General features: G+C 43.9%; 1 protein-coding gene across 3 annotated transcripts in view; it reads right to left on the bottom strand.

Moving 5' to 3' along the window:
• The window catches only part of SGSM3 (small G protein signaling modulator 3), a 34,981-nt gene that overhangs the window by 9,067 nt on the left and 6,471 nt on the right, over positions 1 to 19,443 (bottom strand). For all 3 annotated transcript variants that reach the window (XM_060025713.1, XM_060025714.1, XM_060025715.1), the window contains exons 2-3: positions 861 to 979; positions 255 to 340 (exon numbers count right to left, since the gene is read on the bottom strand). In XM_060025713.1, coding sequence (XP_059881696.1) covers positions 255 to 340; positions 861 to 867 — 93 coding nt within the window. In that variant the 5' untranslated portion in view covers positions 868 to 979. The remainder of the gene's footprint in view (positions 1 to 254; positions 341 to 860; positions 980 to 19,443) is intronic.

The following is a 19,443-nucleotide window of genomic DNA, read 5'->3' as shown; positions in this document are numbered from 1 at the left end:
AAGGCAAGAAACACGTTTTAAGTACTTCTGTGTCCCCGTAATACTGAGAGCAGAGTGCCATACTTGTTCCCCAACCTAATGTCCGATTCACAGGGAACGTGGAGCTAAGATACTGTCTCTGATGGGGGCTTCTGACCCTGTGTGAATACGGGGGAGTGGCCCCCCTCCCAGGATGCCTGCAGCGGGCGGTGGGTCCCCTTGGGTGCCCCAGCGTGGGAGCAGAGCCACTGGCGCCCACTGGCTGACTGCTGTACCTGTGTGTACTTGGCCAGGATCTCCTGGGGCCACATGCTAGGAGTCAGGGCTGAGAAGGGGCCACTGGCAGAAGGTATGTGGCTTCCTAAAACCAAAAAGGACCAGGAATAGGAGATGAAGAAAATGCAGAGCATTCAGGGGGAAAATTCAAGTTGAGACACCCCCTCTCCCTTCTTCTCCCCACCGTCCCACCCCCCAGAGTGCCAGCATTAAAGGACTGGACCATCTAGAGTGGGATGGATGGGGGAGGGGAGAAACCTAGCAAAGTGCAACTTTCTGGAGGAAGGAAAAGGAAGCCAGCAGTGTGTTACAAGACATAACCTGACTTCATCTCCTTGCCTCTCCCTCCACCTGTGAGTGAGGATTTTCAGGCTGGAAGGAGAGGACAGGGATTCAGGAAAACTGAGAAGAGAGTTGCAGTAGCTCTCCCAGATGCTCATCAGAAGACTTCCTCCTTCCTCCATTACCTGGGCGGTCCACGTGACCCTCGAAGGTCCGTGGAAAACAAGCCTGCTTCCCTCCCACCGGGGTGTCCTCCTGGATAAGACCCCCTTCCCCCTGGAGAGCCTGTCGCCCCATGTCCAAGCCAGGCCCCTGCCTCCCACCTGACATTGTGTGGAGAGGACAGGCAAGTCTTCTGTAGATCCAGACTCGGGAGTTTCCTATCCTAATATCTTACAGCTGGAAGGCTCCTCAAGCTTCATCTGGTCCAGAAGCATTTGCCCTGGTAGGAGTGCAAAGAGGAAAGTCATTTAACGCAGCCCCTCTCCTGGGAGTCCTTTCTACCCAACTCTGATTTGCTGGCCCAGAGGTGGTGGGGAGGTAAATCCTGGCCACTGTTTGACAGGGAAGGAAAAGTCACACTTGAAAGAAAAAGCCTCCTATTCTGAACATTTCATCCGAGAGCATACACTTTGAAGAAGCTACAAAACTATTGTTCTCCAACAGCTCTGTGAGCCAAGAGGAGGGTCTGCTCAGTTCCCATACTACTAAGGAAGGAGAGGATCACACAGACAGACTTCCTGATGCTCTGTACTCAGGCAAATGTTTCTTAAAAAAGAAAACAAAAACCAGCCACCACCAAAACTTCCAAGAATAGGTGCCTGAGCCAGGATTTTTGAGGAATCACTTAGGTACAACACTTCTGAGTCCGTACCTCCACTCACCCGACACTGACGTTTCCACTTCATCCACCAGTCTGCTCGACCACATCTTCCAGCACCTCACAGCTGGGAAACTAGGAAATTGCCATCTAAGTTTCTCACGTCACTGTTTAACCCCTGCCTCCCTACTTTTTTTGTCCTCTTAAAAAATGACTCAACAATTGAAATGACAAACAGCCCAATTTAAAAATGGGCATAAGGGGACTTCCCTGGTGGTCCAGTGGTTAAGACCCCACACTCCCAATGCAGGGGGCCCGGGTTCGATCCCTGGTCAGGGAACTACACCCCGCATGCCACAACTAAGAAGTCCTCATGCCACAGCTAAAAGATCTCACGTGCCACAACTAAGATCCAGAGCAGCCAAAATAAATAAATAAATATTAACAAGAAATAAATAAAAATGGGCATAAGATTTAAATAGACATTTCTCCAAAGAAGAGACGTAAATGGCCAATGAGCAGGTAAAAAGATGCCCGACATCATTAGTCATCAGGGAAATGCACAGCAAAACCACAATGAGATTCCACTTCACACCCACGAGGATGGCATACTGGAGACAAAAGTCTTTTTTTTAAAAAATATTTTATTTTATTTATTTTTGGCTGCATTGTGTCTTCGTTGCTGCCCACGGGCTTTTCTCTAGTTGTGGTGAGCGGGGGCTACTCTTTCTTTGTTGCAGTGCGCGGGCTTCTCATTGCAGTGGCTTCTCTTGTTGCAGAGCACGGGCTCTAGGCACGCGGGCTTCAGTAGTTGTGGCACATGGGCTCAGTAGTTGTGGCTCGCGGGCTCTAGAGCGCAGGCTCAGTAGTTGTGGCGCACAGGCTTAGTTGCTCCATGACATGTGGAATCTTCCCAGACCAGGGCTCGAACCCGTGTCCCCTGCATTGGTAGGCAGTCTTAACCACTGCGCCACCAGGGAAGTCCCTGGAGACAAAAGTCTTAAGAGCAGTGTTTGGCCATGTGGGATGACTACACTTAGGCACACAGCTCCTGTCTGTCCTACAGCAGCAGGCACCTGCCATTAAAACTTATCTTCAACATCAAAAAGGTGAGGATGTGGTGAAATTGGAAGCCTCATACTCTACTGGTGGGAACGTAAAATGGTGGGCTGCTGTGGAAAGTACTGACAGCTCCTCAAAAGGTGAAACACAGGGTTACCACATGACCCAGGAATTCTGCTCCTAGTTATTTACCCACAAGAAATGAAAGCAAGAGTCCACACAGAAACTCGTACTTGGATGTTCACAGTAGAGTTACTCATCATAACCAAAAAAGCAGAAACAACCCATATGTCCAAGTACTGATGAAGGGATATAGGAAATGCATAGAACATCCATACAATGGAATATTATTCAGCTTTAAAATGGAATGAACCTTAAGAATATTATGCTCAGTTAAAGATGCCAGTCACAAGAGGATGAATATTGTATGACTCTATTTAAATGAAATGTCCAGAAGAGGCAAACCCCTAGACACAGAAAGTAGATTAGTGACTGCCAAGGGCTGGAGGACAGGGGAAGGCACAGTGACTGCTAATGGGTACAGGGTTTCTATTTGCAGAGATGAAACGTGTTCTGGAATTGGAGAGTGGTGATAGTTACACAACAGTATGAAATACTCAAACCACTGAATTATACACTTTAAAAATAGCGAACTTTGTAGCATGTGAATTATATCTCAATTTAAAAAAATTAAATAAGCCATCAACTGATGCGTCAGCACTTGGGCTCCCTCTGAGTTCCTATTTCTAGCCTGCTCCTATTAGAACAGGCAAGAGCCTATTATCACCCACTCGAGCTTCAACAGAAATGCAGTTTGAGGGGTGGCTTTCTCAGCCTTTTTCTGAATATGAAGCCTTTTACTTCTAACTGTGAAATGAAAGGAAGGTAACATAAATGGAAGGTAACAATGGAGATGTGGGTGAAATATTTTAGGGCAAGTTGCCTTCTAGGTTTTGGTATCATATTCACCTAGGCCTAGACCTCCTTTTGCCATTTTCAAGTGACGGGACCTCAGAGGTGACAGCTGTTGGCCTCGTCTCCTAAGTGCTGTCTGCTGTTGGGAATTCGGGGTAAATGAGAAGGGTCAGGTGAGAAAGAAACAAAAAAGGAAAATCAAAGAACCACTTCGAGGGCACTGTGAGAAAACATTGCCCTATGGACCCTTTCCTCCAGCAAATGTTGAAAAATGGGCACGTGAAAAAAATCCCAGTTCTCTTTAAAGACACACTTGCAAATCTGGGGCCAAACAGCTTGTTCCAAAGGCAGCTCAGCTGGGTCACCAACCTCTACTCCTGCCCCCAGACACACCCTGACCAGGCCACATTTGGGCTAAATGCCCATCGTGGAGGCTTTGATGCCCAGCTGGGAGGGAGCCCTCTTGCTTCCAGACAAGCCTTGCTGAGAAGCAGATGGCAGAACCCGCTTCCCTAATGGGCCAGCCATCCCAGACTTGTCTGTCTGTTCTGCGTGAGGAAAACGTAACGTCTTCCTTCAGTGTAACAGGTATGCGGGGCCTGATTTGAATCAGAATTCTGTGCTGGATGGAGCAAGTATTTTAACATTAAAGGGACTGAGCTAGAAGTTCTTAAAATCATGTCATCATTCAGTCCTCACAGCATATTCTGAAGCAGACTATCTCTGGTCCTCACACATGAGAAAACAAGCCTAGAAGAGATGCACGTACGGTCTCCCAAACGGACCCTGATAACTGTGCCCCCTGCCCCACCATGCTCCCCCCACCCCCACCTGGGGAGATGATGTCACTCGGCCACCAGCTTGACAGTGCCAGGAAATAACCCCATGCTCAGCGAGGCCACCGCCAGCCTGGAGCCCTGGGCAGGCACGCTGCTGTGGCACCAGCGTTAGGAGGGCAAGGCTTCCGAGCTCATCCTCTGCCACCTTTGTGCAGAGGCCGGACGGCGCTGCGGTCAAAGTGAAGACCTCTCCAGTCGGACAGATGTGGACTCAAATCCTGGCTCTGCGGCTCCCCCCTTCTTATAACCTTGGGCACGTTCACGTCACCTCTTTGAGTCTCAGTTTTCTTCTCCATAGACTGGAGCAATGGTACCTACGTCTCACAGTGGTTACGAGGATGAAGTGAGAACGCAAAGAGCCCCAGCACACTGACACACAGCAAGTGCTCAGGAAGCATCAGGCAATTAGCAGGAGTCCTCATAATTTCCAGAAAGTTACTGTGAATATCTGGGCCCTCTACACTGAGGTTACTCAAGGCCATGTGATACTGCTGATACCCAGCCATTACAACCTGTAAAAACGACAACTTCGTATGGTTCAATGTAACACATGCTAGCTGGGATCATCAGAAAGACTCCTCATCACTGACGCCTCAGAGGTAGTGATTTGGCTGTTTCTTCCAGAAGGGCAGAGAAAGTGTGGAGGAAGCAGGCGTTGTCTATAAGTGGAAGAAAGGAGCTGTCTCTGGCTGTGGAGGACTGAGGGGGCTGGTAAGACAGTTCTCAGTCCGCAGCTCCCTTTCCCAGCCTTGGCTTGCCCACCTCATTCATTCACTCAACAGTTACTGAGCACCGCCATGAACCACACATGGTTCTAAGGGTTGAGACGCAGCAGTGAAAAACCAAAGTCCCAGCCATTACATCACAGCAGAGAATCAGACAACGAACACAAACACAGCTGTGTTAGATGGTGCTAACTACAGTAGCCTGAGGAAAATAAAGCAGGATAAAGGTACAGGAGAGTCAGAAGAGAGGAGCCATGTAGCTAACGTGGTCAGGAAAAGCTCTCTGAGGATAAGGTGACATCCAAGCAAAGACCCAAACAAAAGGAAGTGGGAGACCAAGTCCTATGGCTCCTGAGGGAAGGAAGATCCAGGTAGCAGGAGCAGCAGGGTGAAGACAAGGCCGGACCAGATGTGGCAGGTGCAGCTGCTGCAGGGGAGAGGGGCTGGGGAGGAGGAGGAAGCACAGTGGGGGGCGAAGCCTGCTCAGGAGGGCCTTGCAGTGCAGTACAGAACTGGAACTTATTCTCCTTACAGGAGGGCTCTGAGCAGAGGCAAACCTGAATCTGATTTAGGATTTCAAAGCTCTCTCTGGCTGCTGTACAGAGAAGACTGCAGGGCAGGAGGGGGTGACGCAGTAGGAATAATGTTGGCTTTGCTACCATGGGGACAGTGAGAAACGGTCAGATCTGGATATATTTTAATGAGTCTCTGCAATAATACGTATATGCCATTTCTCTTACCAACTACCCCCTAGTCCCCAAGTTCCCAACAGGAGCCAGAAGTGATATTGCTAATCTGGGCAGGCAGGTTTTTCCAGCCTCCGGTCACTATGGAAACCTTCCTGAAAGCAGCCATCTGGGAGCTGGCTAAGGCAGCCACGTCACTGGCGGCCCTACTGTTGTCACAGGGGTACTGAGAGGCAGAAACTTTTGAAAAACAAGAAATATACTGGAGGCAGATTAAAAGACTGTCATCTTGAAGCATGTAAGTTTTTAAAATGCCTTTTGATCCAGTAACTATTCTCCTGGAAACTTATCTTAAGGAAATAATTCAATAGACGCGGAAAGGTATGTACATGAAAAGGTCTACTTCAGCATCACCTACACAACAAAAACATGAGGACAATTTACATGTCAAACATTAGGGGAACTGATCAAATCTGGGTATACTGACACAATAAAATGTGATTTAATCATTTCACATTCCAGTTATGGACTTCCGCTTTTGGCCAAGATGGAGTTACAAGGCCTGGATTTACTTTCCCAACCTGAACAACTAAAAAGCCAGAAAGATACATGAAACGATGGTTTTCAAACATTGGATGACAGGCAGCACAGGACAGTGAAGCCTGAGACAGAGAAAACAATTGAGCTGAGCCCTGTGACGGCCCGCTACCGCCTGGAGAGAGTCTGCAGCCAGGACTGGGCACCCAGGAGGGCAGAGGAGCTGAGTTGGGAGCTAGAGGTGGCCGAAGCAGCCTGAAGTTGCAGAGCAGAGACTTGCACAGAGAGCTCCAGAAATCTGCAGAGAGCACCCCCAAACCTTCATGTGAATACTGGTCAGAGCGTGTGTGTGAGGAAGCTACCCAAGGTAGGGAAGAGAGCACCTGCAAGCAACACAAGGAATACTACCTGAAGCTCACCCTACCGAGTCATTGTCATGTATTTTCCTTTTCAGAAATTGTGGAATGCAATTTGCCCAAACTCTGTTAAGAATTTTTGCATCTATGTTCATGAAGGATGTTTGGTTGTAGTTTTCTTTCCTAATAACACCTTTTTCAGGTTTGGTATCAGGATGATATCTGCTTTATAGAATGATTTGGGAAGTAGTCCCCCTCTTCCATTTTCAGGAAGAGTTTGTGTAGAAACTGGTATTATTTCTTCCTTAAATGTTGAAAGGAAATCACCAATGAAGTCTCCTGTGCCTGGAGTTTCCTTCATGGAAAGATTTTCAACTACAATTTCTTTCATAGAGATAAGGCTATTCAGATTATCTTTATGCCTCCTGAGTGAGCTTTTTCTTTAAAATAAATTTATTTGTTTTTGGCTGCATTGGGTCTTTGTTGCTGCGCGCAGGCTTTCTCTAGTTGCAAGGAGCGGGGGCTACTCTTCGTCGAGGTGGGCAAGCTTCTCATTGCTGTGGCTTCTCTTGTTGCGGAGCATGGGCTCTAGGTGCGCGGGCTTCAGTAGTTGTGGCTCGCGGGCTCTAGAGCGCAGGCTCAGTAGTTGTGGCGCACGGGCTTAGTAGCTCCGCAGCATGTGGGATCTTCCCGGACTGGGGCTCGAACCCATGTCCCCTGCATTGGCAGGCGGATTCTGAACCACTGCGCCACCAGGGAAGTCTCCTGAGTGAGCTTTGATAGTTTGTGCACTTTCAAGGAATCTGTCCACTATCCAAGTTGTTGAATTTATTGGTAAATTTAGTCCAAAGTATGCAGAAGAAAAAAAAAGCAATAAACAATAAAGATAACAGAAATCAATAAAATGGAAAACAAAAAAAAAGAGAAAAATCAATGAAACCAAAATCTGTTCCTTTAGAGATCAATAAAATCAAACCTCTGATCAGACTGAACAGGAAAAACAAGAAGACACAGATTACCAATATTATCAGGAATGGAAGAGGATACATTACTACAGATCCTGGAGGCATTAAATGGATAATAAGAGAATATTATGAACAACTTTTGCCGATAAGTTCTACAATACATAAAAACAATACCATCATGACCAAGTGGGATTTATCTTGGGAATGCAAGACTTGTTCAATATTTAAAAAGTCAATCAATGTAATTCAGTATATCAACAGACTGAAGAAGAAAAACTATATGACTATCTCAATAGATGCAAAAGAAGCATTTGGCAAAAGTCAACATCCATTCATGATAAAAACTCTCAGAGATCTAGAAATAGAGGAAGCTTCCTTAACCTAATAAAAGGCATCTACAAAAATCCTACAGTTAACATCATACTTAATGACAAATGACCGAATGCTTTCCCCCTAAGATTGGGAACAAGGAAAGGAGTCAACGTAATTCCAATCAAAATCCCAGTAGGAGTCATACAGGGAGAAGTTAAGTCAGAAAGAGAAAAACAAATATGATATATTAACGCATATATGTGGAATCTAGAAAAATGGTATAGATGATCTTATTTGCAAAGCAGAAATAGAGACATAGACAACAAACGTATTGATACCAAAGGGGAAAGGGGAGCGTGGGATGAATTGGGAGATTGGGGCTGACATATATGCACTACTATATATAAAATAGATAACTAATGAGAACCTACTGTATAGCACAGGGAACTCTACTTAGTGCTCTGTGGTGACCTAAATGGGAAGGAAATCCAAAAAAGAGGGGATATATGTACACGTATGGCTGATTCACTATGCTGTACAGCAGGAACGGACACAGCAGTGTAAAGCAGCTATACTCAGAACAAAACAAAACAAAATCCCAGTAGGATATCTTGCAGAAACTGACAAGCTGATTCTAAAATTTAAATGGATAGGCAAAGGAATCAAAATACTCAAAATAATTTTGAAAGCAGAAAGTTGGAGAATTCACACTACCTGATTTCAATACTTACTATAAAGCTACATGTAGTACAGGTGACACTGGCAAAAGGAAAGACATATAGATCAATGGAACAGAATAGGTAATCCAGAAGTAGACCCATACATATGGTCAATTAACGTTATGAATTGTGTCCCCCAAAAAAGATATGTTGAAGTCCCAACCCTCAGTACCTCAGAATGTGACCTTATTTGGAGAATGGGTCTTTGCTGATTTAACCAACTTAAGACGACCTCATTAAGGTAAGCCCTAATCCATTATGACTCGTGTCCTTATAAAAAGGGGAAATTTGGACACAGATATATAGAGAGAGAAAATATGAAGAGACAGGGAGAACACCATGTGAAGCACAGACTGGAATTATAGTGTAATAAGCCAAGGAACGCCTGGGGCTACTAGAAGCTGGAAGAAGCAAGGAAGGATCCTCCCCTACCGGTTTCAGAGCGAGCATGGCCTTGCCGACACCTTGATTTCAGATTTCTGGCCTCCAAAACTGTGAGACAATATTACTGTTGTTCTAAGTCACCCACTTTGTGATAATTTATTATGGCAGCCCTAGGAAAGTAAATAATTAATTTTCAACAAACATATAAATGCAATTCAATGGAGAAAGGATAGTCTTTTCAACAAATGGTCCTAGAAGAATCACTACAAAACTTCTAGAAGAAAACATAGGAAAAAATGTTTGTGACCTTGGTTAGGCAAAGATTTCTTAGATATTGCACTAAAAGTATGATCTATAAAAGAAAAAAACTTGATTAAATTAGACTTTATCAGAAGCCACTGGTGGTAGAAAATATGTTCAAATCACACATTTAATAAAGAACACGTATCCAGAATATAAGGAATTCTCTAAACTCAGTGAGCTGGAAACAAACAATCCAATTAAAAAAATAAAATGGGCGGAACTTCCCTGGTGGTCCAGTGGTTAAGAATCCACCTTCCAATGCACGGGACATGGGTTCGATCCCTGGTAGGGGAACAAAGATCCCACATACCGCAGGGGCCACAACTACAGAGTCCATGTGCTCTGGAGCCTGCGCGCCACAGAGAGAAGCCCGTGCACCGCAACTTGATAGAAGCCTGTGCGTCACAACAAAGAGCCCGCATGCCGCAACTAAGACCCAACACATCCAAAAATTAATATTAAAAAAAATAAAATGGGCAAAAGATTTGAACAGAAACATTAACAAAGAAGATATACAGATGACAAGCATACAGAAAGATACTTAATGTCATTAGTTATTAAGGAATGCAAATTAAAACCACAATGAGATATTATCATACACATATTAAATGGCTTAAATTAAAAAACAAACCACCTGACAATATTAAGTGCTGACGAGGATTCAGAGCGACTAGAACTCTCATACACTGCTGGTAGAAATGCAAAATGGTACCACAATTTTGGAAGAGGGTTTGGCAGTTTCTTATAAAGTTAGACATGTACTTACCATACAACCCAACAAATGCACTCCTAGGTATGTTTATCTAAGGAAAATGAAACTTTTGTTTACACAAAAACCTGTATGTAAACGTTTGTGGCAACTTTATCTGTGACTGCCAAAATCTGAAAACAACTCAAATGTCCTTTAACTGGTAAATGGATAAAGAACTGTGGTACGGGCTTCCCTGGTGGTACAGTGGTTAAGAATCCGCCTGCCAATGCAGGGGACACGGGTTCAAGCCCTGGTCCGGGAAGATCCCACATGCCGCGGAGCAACTAAGCCTGTGCACCACAACTACTGAGCCTGCGCTCTAGAGCCTGTGAGCCACAATTGCTGAAGCCCACGCACCTAGAGCCTGTGCTCCACAAGAGAAGCCACTGCAATGAGAAGCGCGTGCACTGCAATGAAGAGGAGTCCCCGCTCGCCGCAACTAGAGAAAGCCAGCGCGCAGCAACAAAGACCCAATGCAGCCAAAAATAAATAAGTAAAATAAATAAATTTATTTAAAAAAAAGAAGTCCAATTATAGGGACTAAAGAAATATGGATACTATTTATGATATAATATTAAGGGAAAATGTATGTAGCATGTGCACTCAGAAACGTGTATATCTGTCATTTACTCCCCAAATATTTCCCCAAAACATATCATGTGCTAGGGCAACAATGATTTACAATCTAGAGGGGGAAAATCAAACAAAAAACAAATAGATGGATAAATAAATAAGAATTTCAGAGTATGGCAAGTGATCTGAATAAAACAAAAGGGTGATGTGATATAGAATCCAGGGAAGGTTTGCCTGGGAAAGCAATAAAGCTACTATTTTTTTCTACTGCACCACCCCCCCAAATACCAAAAACCAAACCAAAACAAAAAGAATCCAGGGAAGGAATCACTGACGCACTAGCACTACTTGAATTGAAACCGCAAGGACAAGAAGCCAGCCTTGCAAAGATGGGGGTAGAGTCATGGGCAGAAAGAAAGGCAAGTCCACAGGCTCTCAGGTGGGGAAAGGCCTTGGAAGAAGAGAAAGCCCAGTAACTGAAACACAATGGACAAGGGGGACAACGGTAAGAGGAAACTGGAGAGGTAGAGGCACCCAGATTGTCAAGGAACTGTAGGTCACAGTGAAGGATTTAGACTTTAAGGACAATGGGAAGCTACAAAAGGATCCTAAACATGGTGGTGGCGTGAACACGTTTTTTAAAAAATCACTTTGGCTGACGTTTGGCAAATGGCTTGTGGAGAGACAAGAGTGGATACAGTGAGACCAGTTTGAAAGCACAAGCTCCAGGAAAGATGACGGGGAGTGAGACTAAAGTGGTGACAGTGGATGTGGGGAGAAGTAAATGGATTCAAGATATAACCAGAGGCAGAACCAATAGGCCTTGCTTCTGGGTTGGATGTGGGGAGTGAAGAAAGGGAGCATCCCAAAGTGAGGCCTAGGTTTCTGGTCTGAATTCCTGGGTTTACAATGATGACATTTACTAATATGCTGGTGAGTGGGAAAGAAACAGGTTTGGGGGAAGAGGGAATGAAGAGTTGTAGGATAATTTAAATGTTTCTTAGAAATCCAAGTGGAGTTGTTAAGCAGGTGACTGGATACACAAGTCTACATCTTCAAGGAGATGTAAAAACTAGAGATATAAATCTAGGAGTCTTTTGTTCATCTATCCAACCAACAAATATTTTTTGAGCAACTACTATGCCCCAGACACTGTTCCACATGCAAGGGATATAGCAGTAAAACAAGACAAAGTTCTCGCTTTTATGAACCTGCAGTTTCCTCATCTGTAAAATGATGACAAATGAGAAAATGTAAATATTTATCACAATACATAGCACATAGTATGTGCTTAATAAAGCCAGCTATTAATATTAGTGACAGAAAACAGACAATAAACAAGTAAATGAAAGAATAATTTCAGAGGCAGGTAGGGGCAGGACTATTTTTGATAGGTGGTCAGGAAAGGCCTCTCTGAAGAGATACATTTCAGCTGACACCAGAATGATAAGGAGTCACCTCCACAAAGACTCAGAAGCTCAAACAGAGGAAACGGCTTGTGCAAGGACCTTAAGGAACAAAAGATTTATATTATACTGGAGAAATAAAAGACACGTGTGTCTGAGATGGAGCAATGAGGGGGAAAGTAGCAGATATCACTGGAAAGGCAGGACGACCTGGATTATGTAGGGCCTACTGCTCATAGCAAAGACTCTGGACTTCATTTTAATGGGAAGCCATTGAAGAGCTTTGAGCATGGGCATGACACGGTCTGACTTAGGTTTTTAAAGAAATCGCATTGGCTACTTTGTGAAGAATGAACTACAGAGGGGTTTAGAGTGGAAACTATTACAGCGGTCCAGGTGACAGATGGTATCTTGGACCAAATCAGTTGAGTTGATGACAAGTAACTAGATTCTGGATATAATTTGGAGATATAGAGGTAGATAATGGGAAGAATCAATGATGTCTCCTAGGCTTTTGACCTGAGCAACTGTGCAGATCCCATTAACCAAGATGAAGGGAGACTGGGGGAGAGCAGGTTTCATGGTTAGCAAGCAATCTGCTTTGGCCATGTTCAGTGGGGATGTCTATTAGACCTCTAAGTGGAGAGGTCAACTGGGCAATTGTATATATGAGTACAGAGTTCGCAGTAGTCAGAACTGGAGATGTGAATCTGAGAAACACCAGGACTAGATGTCGTGGCTAAGGAGAGAATGCAGAATAGGGGGCCGAGGACCAGATCCTGGAACATTCCAACATTTAGAAGTTAGGCAGAAAAATATACAAAAAATAGTTTGAGGAGTGACCAATGAAGTAGAAGGAACACTAGCAGTGTGTGGCACTGTGGAAACCAAAAGAAAGTGTTTCTACGAGGAGGAGGTGATCATCAGTGTCAGGTGCTACTTAGAGGTCAGGTGTTATGGAGGACAGAGAATTGGTCATTGGTTTGTTGGTTTGGCAAGCTGGAGGTTGGTGGTGACACTGACAAGAGCTTCAATTGTGTTATTTTTCTTGAACTTTTGGTTTTAATTAATTAATTAATTAAGATAGAAGTATAGTTGATTTACAGTGTTGTTAGTTTCTGGTGTACAGTAAAGTGATTCAGTTATACATATATATATACATCTTCCTTTTCATATTTGTTTCCATTATACGTTATTATAAGATACGGAATATAGTTCCCTGTGCTATACAGAAGGACCTTGTTGTTTATCTATTTTATATATAGTAGTTTGTATCTGCTAATCCCAAACTCCTAATTTATCCCGCTCCCCCCTTCCCCTTTGGTAACCATAAATTTGTTTTCTATATCTGTGAGTCTGTTTGTTTTATAAATAAGTTCATTGGTATAATATTTTAGATTCCACATATAAGTGATACCATATATGTCTTCTTCTGTTTTACTTACTTCACTTAGTATGATAATCTCTAGGTCCGTTCATGTTGCTGCAAATGGCATTATTTTATTCTTTTTCATGGCCGAGTGGTATCCCATTGTATATATATACCACATCTTCTTTATCCATTCATTTTTCAATGAGCATTTAGTTGCTTCCATGTCTTGGCTTTTGTAAATAGTGCTGCTGTGAACACTGGGGTGCATGTATCTTTTTGAATTAGAGTTTTCCCCAGGAGTGGGATGCTAGATCATATGGTAACTCTATTTTTAGTTTTTTAAAGAATCTCCATACTGTTTTCCAGAGTGGCTGCACTAATTTACATTCCCACCAACAGTGTAGGAGGGCTCCATTTTCTTCACACCTTCTCCAGCATTTATTATTTGTAGCCTTTTTAATGATGGCCATTCTGACTGGTGTGAGGTGATACCTCATTGTAGTTTCTTTTTTTTTTTTTTTGGCTGTGTTGGGTCTTCGTTGCTGCACGCGGGCTTTCTCTAGTTGTGGTGAGCGGGGGCTACTCTTCATTGTGGTGTGCAGGCTTCTCATTGTGGTGGCTTCTCTTGTTGCGGAGCACGGGCTCTAGGCACACGGGCTTCAGCAGTTGTGGCACGTGGGCTTCAGTAGTCGTGGCACGCGGGCTCAGTAGTTGTGGCACACGGGCTTAGTTGCTCTGCAGCATGTGGAATCTTCCCAGACCAGGGCTTGAACCCGTGTCCCCTGCATTGGCAGGTGGATTCTTAACCACTGCGCCACCAGGGAAGTCCCCTCATTGTAGTTTTGATTTGCACTTCTCTGATAATTAGTGATGTTGAGCATCTTTTCATGTGCCTATTGGCCATCTACATGTCTTCCTTGGAGAAATGTCTATTTAGGTCTTCTGTTCATTTTTTGATTGGGTTGGTTTTTTTGTTTGTTTTTTTTGTTTTTTTTTTGCGTTACGCGGGCGTCTCACTGTTGTGGCCTCTCCCATTGCAGAGCACGGGCTCCGGACGCGCAGGCCCAGCGGCCATGGCCCACGGGCCCAGCCGCTCCGCGGCACGTGGGATCCTCCCGGACCGGGGCACGAACCCGTGTCCCCTGCATCGGCAGGCGGACTCTCAACCACTGCATCACCAGGGAAGCCCGGGTTGTTTTTTTGTTATCGAGTTGTGTGAGCTGTTTGTGTATTATTGAAATTAAGCCCTTGTCGGTCACGTCATTTGCAAATATTTTCTCCCATTCCGTAGGTTGTCTTTTCGTTTTGTTTATGGCTTCCTTTGCTGTGCAAAAGCTTGTAAGTTTGATTAGGTCCCATTTTTAAATTTCTATTGCCTTGGGAGACTGACCTAAGAAAACATTGCTACGGGGCTTCCCTGGTGGCACGGTAGTTGAGAGTCCGCCTGCCGATGCAGGGGACATGGGTTCATGCCCCGGTCTGGGAAGATCCCACATGCCGCGGAGCGGCTGGGCCCGTGAGCCATGGCCGCTGAGCCTGTGCTCCGCAACGGGAGAGGCCACAACAGTGAGAGGCCCGCGTACCGCAAAAAAAAAAAAAAAAAAAAAAAAAAGAAAACATTGCTACGATTTATGAGAGAGCTTTAATTTTTAATGGTGAGGGTGGAAGTCCAGTTGAAGTGAGTTGAAGAGGGAAGAGAAGAAAAGTAGTCATCAGCATGAAGATAGTATGTGATTTCAGCCATTTAAAAAATATATAATATATACATGTTGAAGGTAATATAAAAAGGAATATGGCTGATTTTGTGGTAGGAGTATGGGGCTCATTAGTTTTGATTTTAAATGTTCTCTTTTTTGAAAAAGTACAGAGGTATTGTGTTTAAAAATAATATATCACATCAAAAATTGTACATGAATGTTCACAACAGCATTATTTATAATAGTCCAAAAGTGGAAACAAAACGAAAACAAAAAACCAAAAGTGGAAACAATCCAAATGTCCATCAAGTGATGAATGGATAAACAAAACGTGTATATCCATACAATGGAATATTATTCATCCATAAAAAGGAATGAAGTACTGACACATGTACCAACGTGGATGAACCTTGAAAACATTATGCTCAGTGAAGGAAGCCAGTCACAAAAGACCACACAATGTATAATTCTATTTATATAAAATGCTCAGAATAGGCAAATCCATAGAGAAGGAAGGTAGATTAGTGGTTGCCAGGGGCTGGAGGGAGGGGGAAATAGGGAATTACTACTAGTGGATATGTGGTTTCTTTTGGGGGTGATGAAAATACTCTGGAATTAGTGGTGATGGTTGCACAACAGTGAATATACTGAAAACCTCTGAATTGTATACTTTAAAAGGGTGATTTTTATGGTACATGAATTATATCTCAATTTTAAAAATTACAGTTTAAGTACAGAACACTGAGGGAATAAGAATGAGTCCTTGAGTTTTCTGAGGTCCACAAATGAAGCCTGAACTTAAAACAACCATGCAGTTTCTCTGTATCCTGCCCTCCTCTTCCTCTCACAGGGCTACTACTTATCACCTCAAATATCCATCTCCACAGGGATTTATACGAAACCAAAGAAAGCAAAAGTGAAAAAAAAGGTGCAAACTATTAGAGATAGCTTATATCTATAACTGTGAAAAGGATCACTTTCTCTCTCATTTGTAACTAACACTTTTCTAACACTGCTCAGCATGAATCTGACATCTTAACAGCAACTGTGAAGTCAGGAACTCCCTAAGCTGCTGAAACCAGGTTTCCACACCAATTTTTTGTTTTGTTTTGTTTAAGGCTAAACAAGATCCCCAGGTGTATGACTTCACATGGAGTTGCAGTTTCTTTCCAGTACACTGAAATGAAATTCTCTGCCCAAAGCAAAAGTCACTAAAAGCAGTTTAAAGGAAAAAGATGCTTATAAACCAGGAGACCAGAAAAGTACATCAATTTGCAAGACAGACTCTAAGGGGGAAAAAATGCTATTTCCGAATCTACTTGTACAGATATGCCTCCCCGTCCCGAGTTTTCTCCACAGATCGGGCGCTTACTTGGTCCCCAGCCACACCCGAGCTGGGGTCAGGTAGGACACTGGCTGTCAGAGCCCGAGGCTCAGGGGAGCTTCTTCCGAGCACTTCTGGGCACTTTACACAGTTCCGCTCTTTTCTACTGAGAACACAGATGACAGACTTAAGTGGTAGCAGGATACATGTAAGCTATAGGTCAGAAGAAAATCTCTGCAGCATATACAGTCACTGGGTTTATCATGGGAAGGAAGTGCGGGACTCTCCTCTAAGTTTTGTAATTATACTAACACAATGACATTAACAGAAATCAAAATTTTTTAAAATTCTGCTATTTCCTAAAATTTTTTAAAAAGTTTGCCATCTCAATAAATCACACTTTCTTCTTTCCTATGCTCTCTTTTGGTTTTTCTCTACACACATACACAGTTCTTATATTTCAGATTTTAAAATATTTTTCTCTACTGCACATCAAATTATCAGCATTTCCCCAGTAATCATGCAGTATTTATAACCATATGTCCTAAATTTACTAATGTAGTCATCTGTAGATACAACATTTAAGCACCTAACAGCAATTTTTGCAATAAAAACAGTGCTGTGAGGAACTTGCCCTTTGAAGATTTTTTTAAATGAAGTATATTTGTCTAGTTTGGGAGAGGATTTGGATTTTTAAAAAATGTGCCTTTTCTACTTTATAGTGTCAGCTTTGTAAACAGAATCAAAGAATAGATTAGTAACAAATTATTGCTATTTGAGTTTAATACGTCACTTGAAGCAAGGTAATTAACCTAGTGATCCCTAAAATGAACCTAAAATTTTATAATATTATAATAATAGGACAGTGGAAAATTACTATTTTAATAGTTGGCTCTTGGGACTTCCCTGATGGCACAGTGGTTAAGAATCCGCCTGCAAGGACTTCCCTGGTGGCGAAGTGCTTGAGAATCCACTTGCCAATGCAGGGGACACGGGTTCAATCCCTGGTCCGGGAAGATCCCACATGCCGCAGATCAGCTAAGCCCATGTGCCACAACTACTGAGCCTGTGCTCTAGAGCCGGAGAGGCACAACTACTGAGCCTGAGCGCCTAGAGCCCGTGCTCTGCTACAAGAGAAGCCACCGCATTGAGAAGCCCATTCACCTCAACAAAGAGTAGACCCCGCTTGCCACAACTAGAGAAAGCCCACGCACAGCACCGAAGACCCAACGAAGAAAGAAAGAAGGAAGGAAGGAAGGAAGGAAGGAAGGGCGGGCAGGAGGGAGGAAGGGAGGAAGGAAGGAAAGGAATCTTCCTGCGTCCGGGAAGAGCCCACATGCCACGGAGCAACTAAGCCCGCGTGCCACAACTACTGAAGCCCGTGTGCCTAGAGTCTGTGCTCTAGGCAACAAGAGAAGCCACCGCAATGAGAAGCCCGCACACCACAATGAAGAGTAGCCTCTGCTTGCCACAACTCGAGAAAGCTCGCGTGCAGCAACGGAGACCCAACGCAGCCAAAAATAAATAAATAAATTTATTTAAAAAAGTAAAGTTGGCTCCAGAATGCTTCCCAGAGAGGAGGTTTATCTTTGGGAAAATATTTTGATAAGCTCCTTAAAGGTGGAAGGTAAACCTTGAAGCCACAGATTAGAAAAGGAGAGATCTATCGATTGTCTAGCAATGGAAATTTGGAGGTAGGGGTGGCCTGGACTACAGAGGGGAAGGGAACAGCAGTCCAGAGATGGGTAAGGAGCTGCATCCTTCAGGACAGAGCCACCCATGAGACAGTGACATGCTGCGTGCCTGGGAGTGGGGAGGCCTTAGGGGTGGACCAAATGCCTCTTAAGCAAAGAACAATCCAAACCCCAATTTAAGTTAGTGTGCTGTTGCAAGGTAATACCCCTTTGGCATACATACCTTCAAGAAAGCCTGCTGGACTCATAATAGCCTTGACTGTGGTTTGAGGGGAAAATCAAAGAAAGGTCTGAAAATAGGGATAATAATTCCTACCTTACACGTTGTTATGAGAATTAAAGAAGTTAAATTTGAAAAACCTGGGGGAGGGTGTTGGCCTTCTCACATAATGTGGGATATAGGGCTTATGTCCATTTTATTGACATTCCAAGGTAAGTGATTTAGACTGATTATGTAATGTACGTTTTATTAGCTTATCTTATTTCTTTATTTAGGCATATAAAATAACTACTTTTAAAAAATACAAGCTACACTTCAGCAATACCATGGAGTTTAGTTCCCTGACTTTACAATATTGTTCCCTTTCTCTTAAATGAACTCCATCAGTGGTCCTCAAACTGCAGAGTGTATCAGAATCACCTGGAGGGCTTCTTTAAAACCCAGACAGGGCTTCCCTGGTGGCGCAGTGGTTAAGAATCTGCCTGCCAATGCAAGGGACTGGGTTCGAGCCCTGTTCTGGGAAGATCCCACAGGCCGCGGAGCAACTAAGCCCGTGCGCCACAACTACTGAGCCTGCGCTCTAGAGCCCGCGAGCCACAACTACTGAGCCCGCGTGCCTAGAGCCCATGCTCCGCAACAAGAGAAGCCACTGCAATGAGAAGCCCGCGCACCGCAACGAAGAGTAGCCCCCTCTCACCGCAACTAGAGAAAGCCCGCGCACAGCAACAAAGTCCCAATGCAGCCAAAAATAAGTAAATAAATTAGAAAAACACAAAAACAGACAGCTCTTAAAACCCAGACAGCTGGGGTCCACCCCTCAGAATTTCTGATTCTGCAGATTCTACTCTCTACCCAGCACAGAAATCCTTTTTAAATGCAACTGATTATTTCCTTCTCCTCTTTAAAGCCCCTTTTCTTCCCTCTGACTTTTGGAAAAAAAGTCCAAATTTGTTAACTTGACTTTTAAGATTGCATGAGCTAGTAGTCCCTGCTGACCGTTCCAGCTTCATCTCTCAGCCTTGGACACTCGCTCGATGCTCCAGCCGCAGCACCCTTCTTTCAGACCTTAGAACCCACCACTTTCTCTTAGAGCATGCTGCTAAATGAAGCAATTACCACAGTATGGAAAGAAAGTCTCAAAACTTGAGCCCCACCAAACACCACGATAAAGCAGCTAGTGGCACTAATCTTCTAGAACTGGCTCCCCCCTCCAGTCACCCCAATCATTCTTGTTGAAAACATGTTT

The sequence above is a fragment of the Delphinus delphis genome, chromosome 11 (assembly GCF_949987515.2).
Source record: "Delphinus delphis chromosome 11, mDelDel1.2, whole genome shotgun sequence".
NCBI classification, from domain to species: domain Eukaryota; kingdom Metazoa; phylum Chordata; class Mammalia; order Artiodactyla; family Delphinidae; genus Delphinus; species Delphinus delphis.
This window is presented reverse-complemented; position numbering and strand designations above follow the sequence as displayed.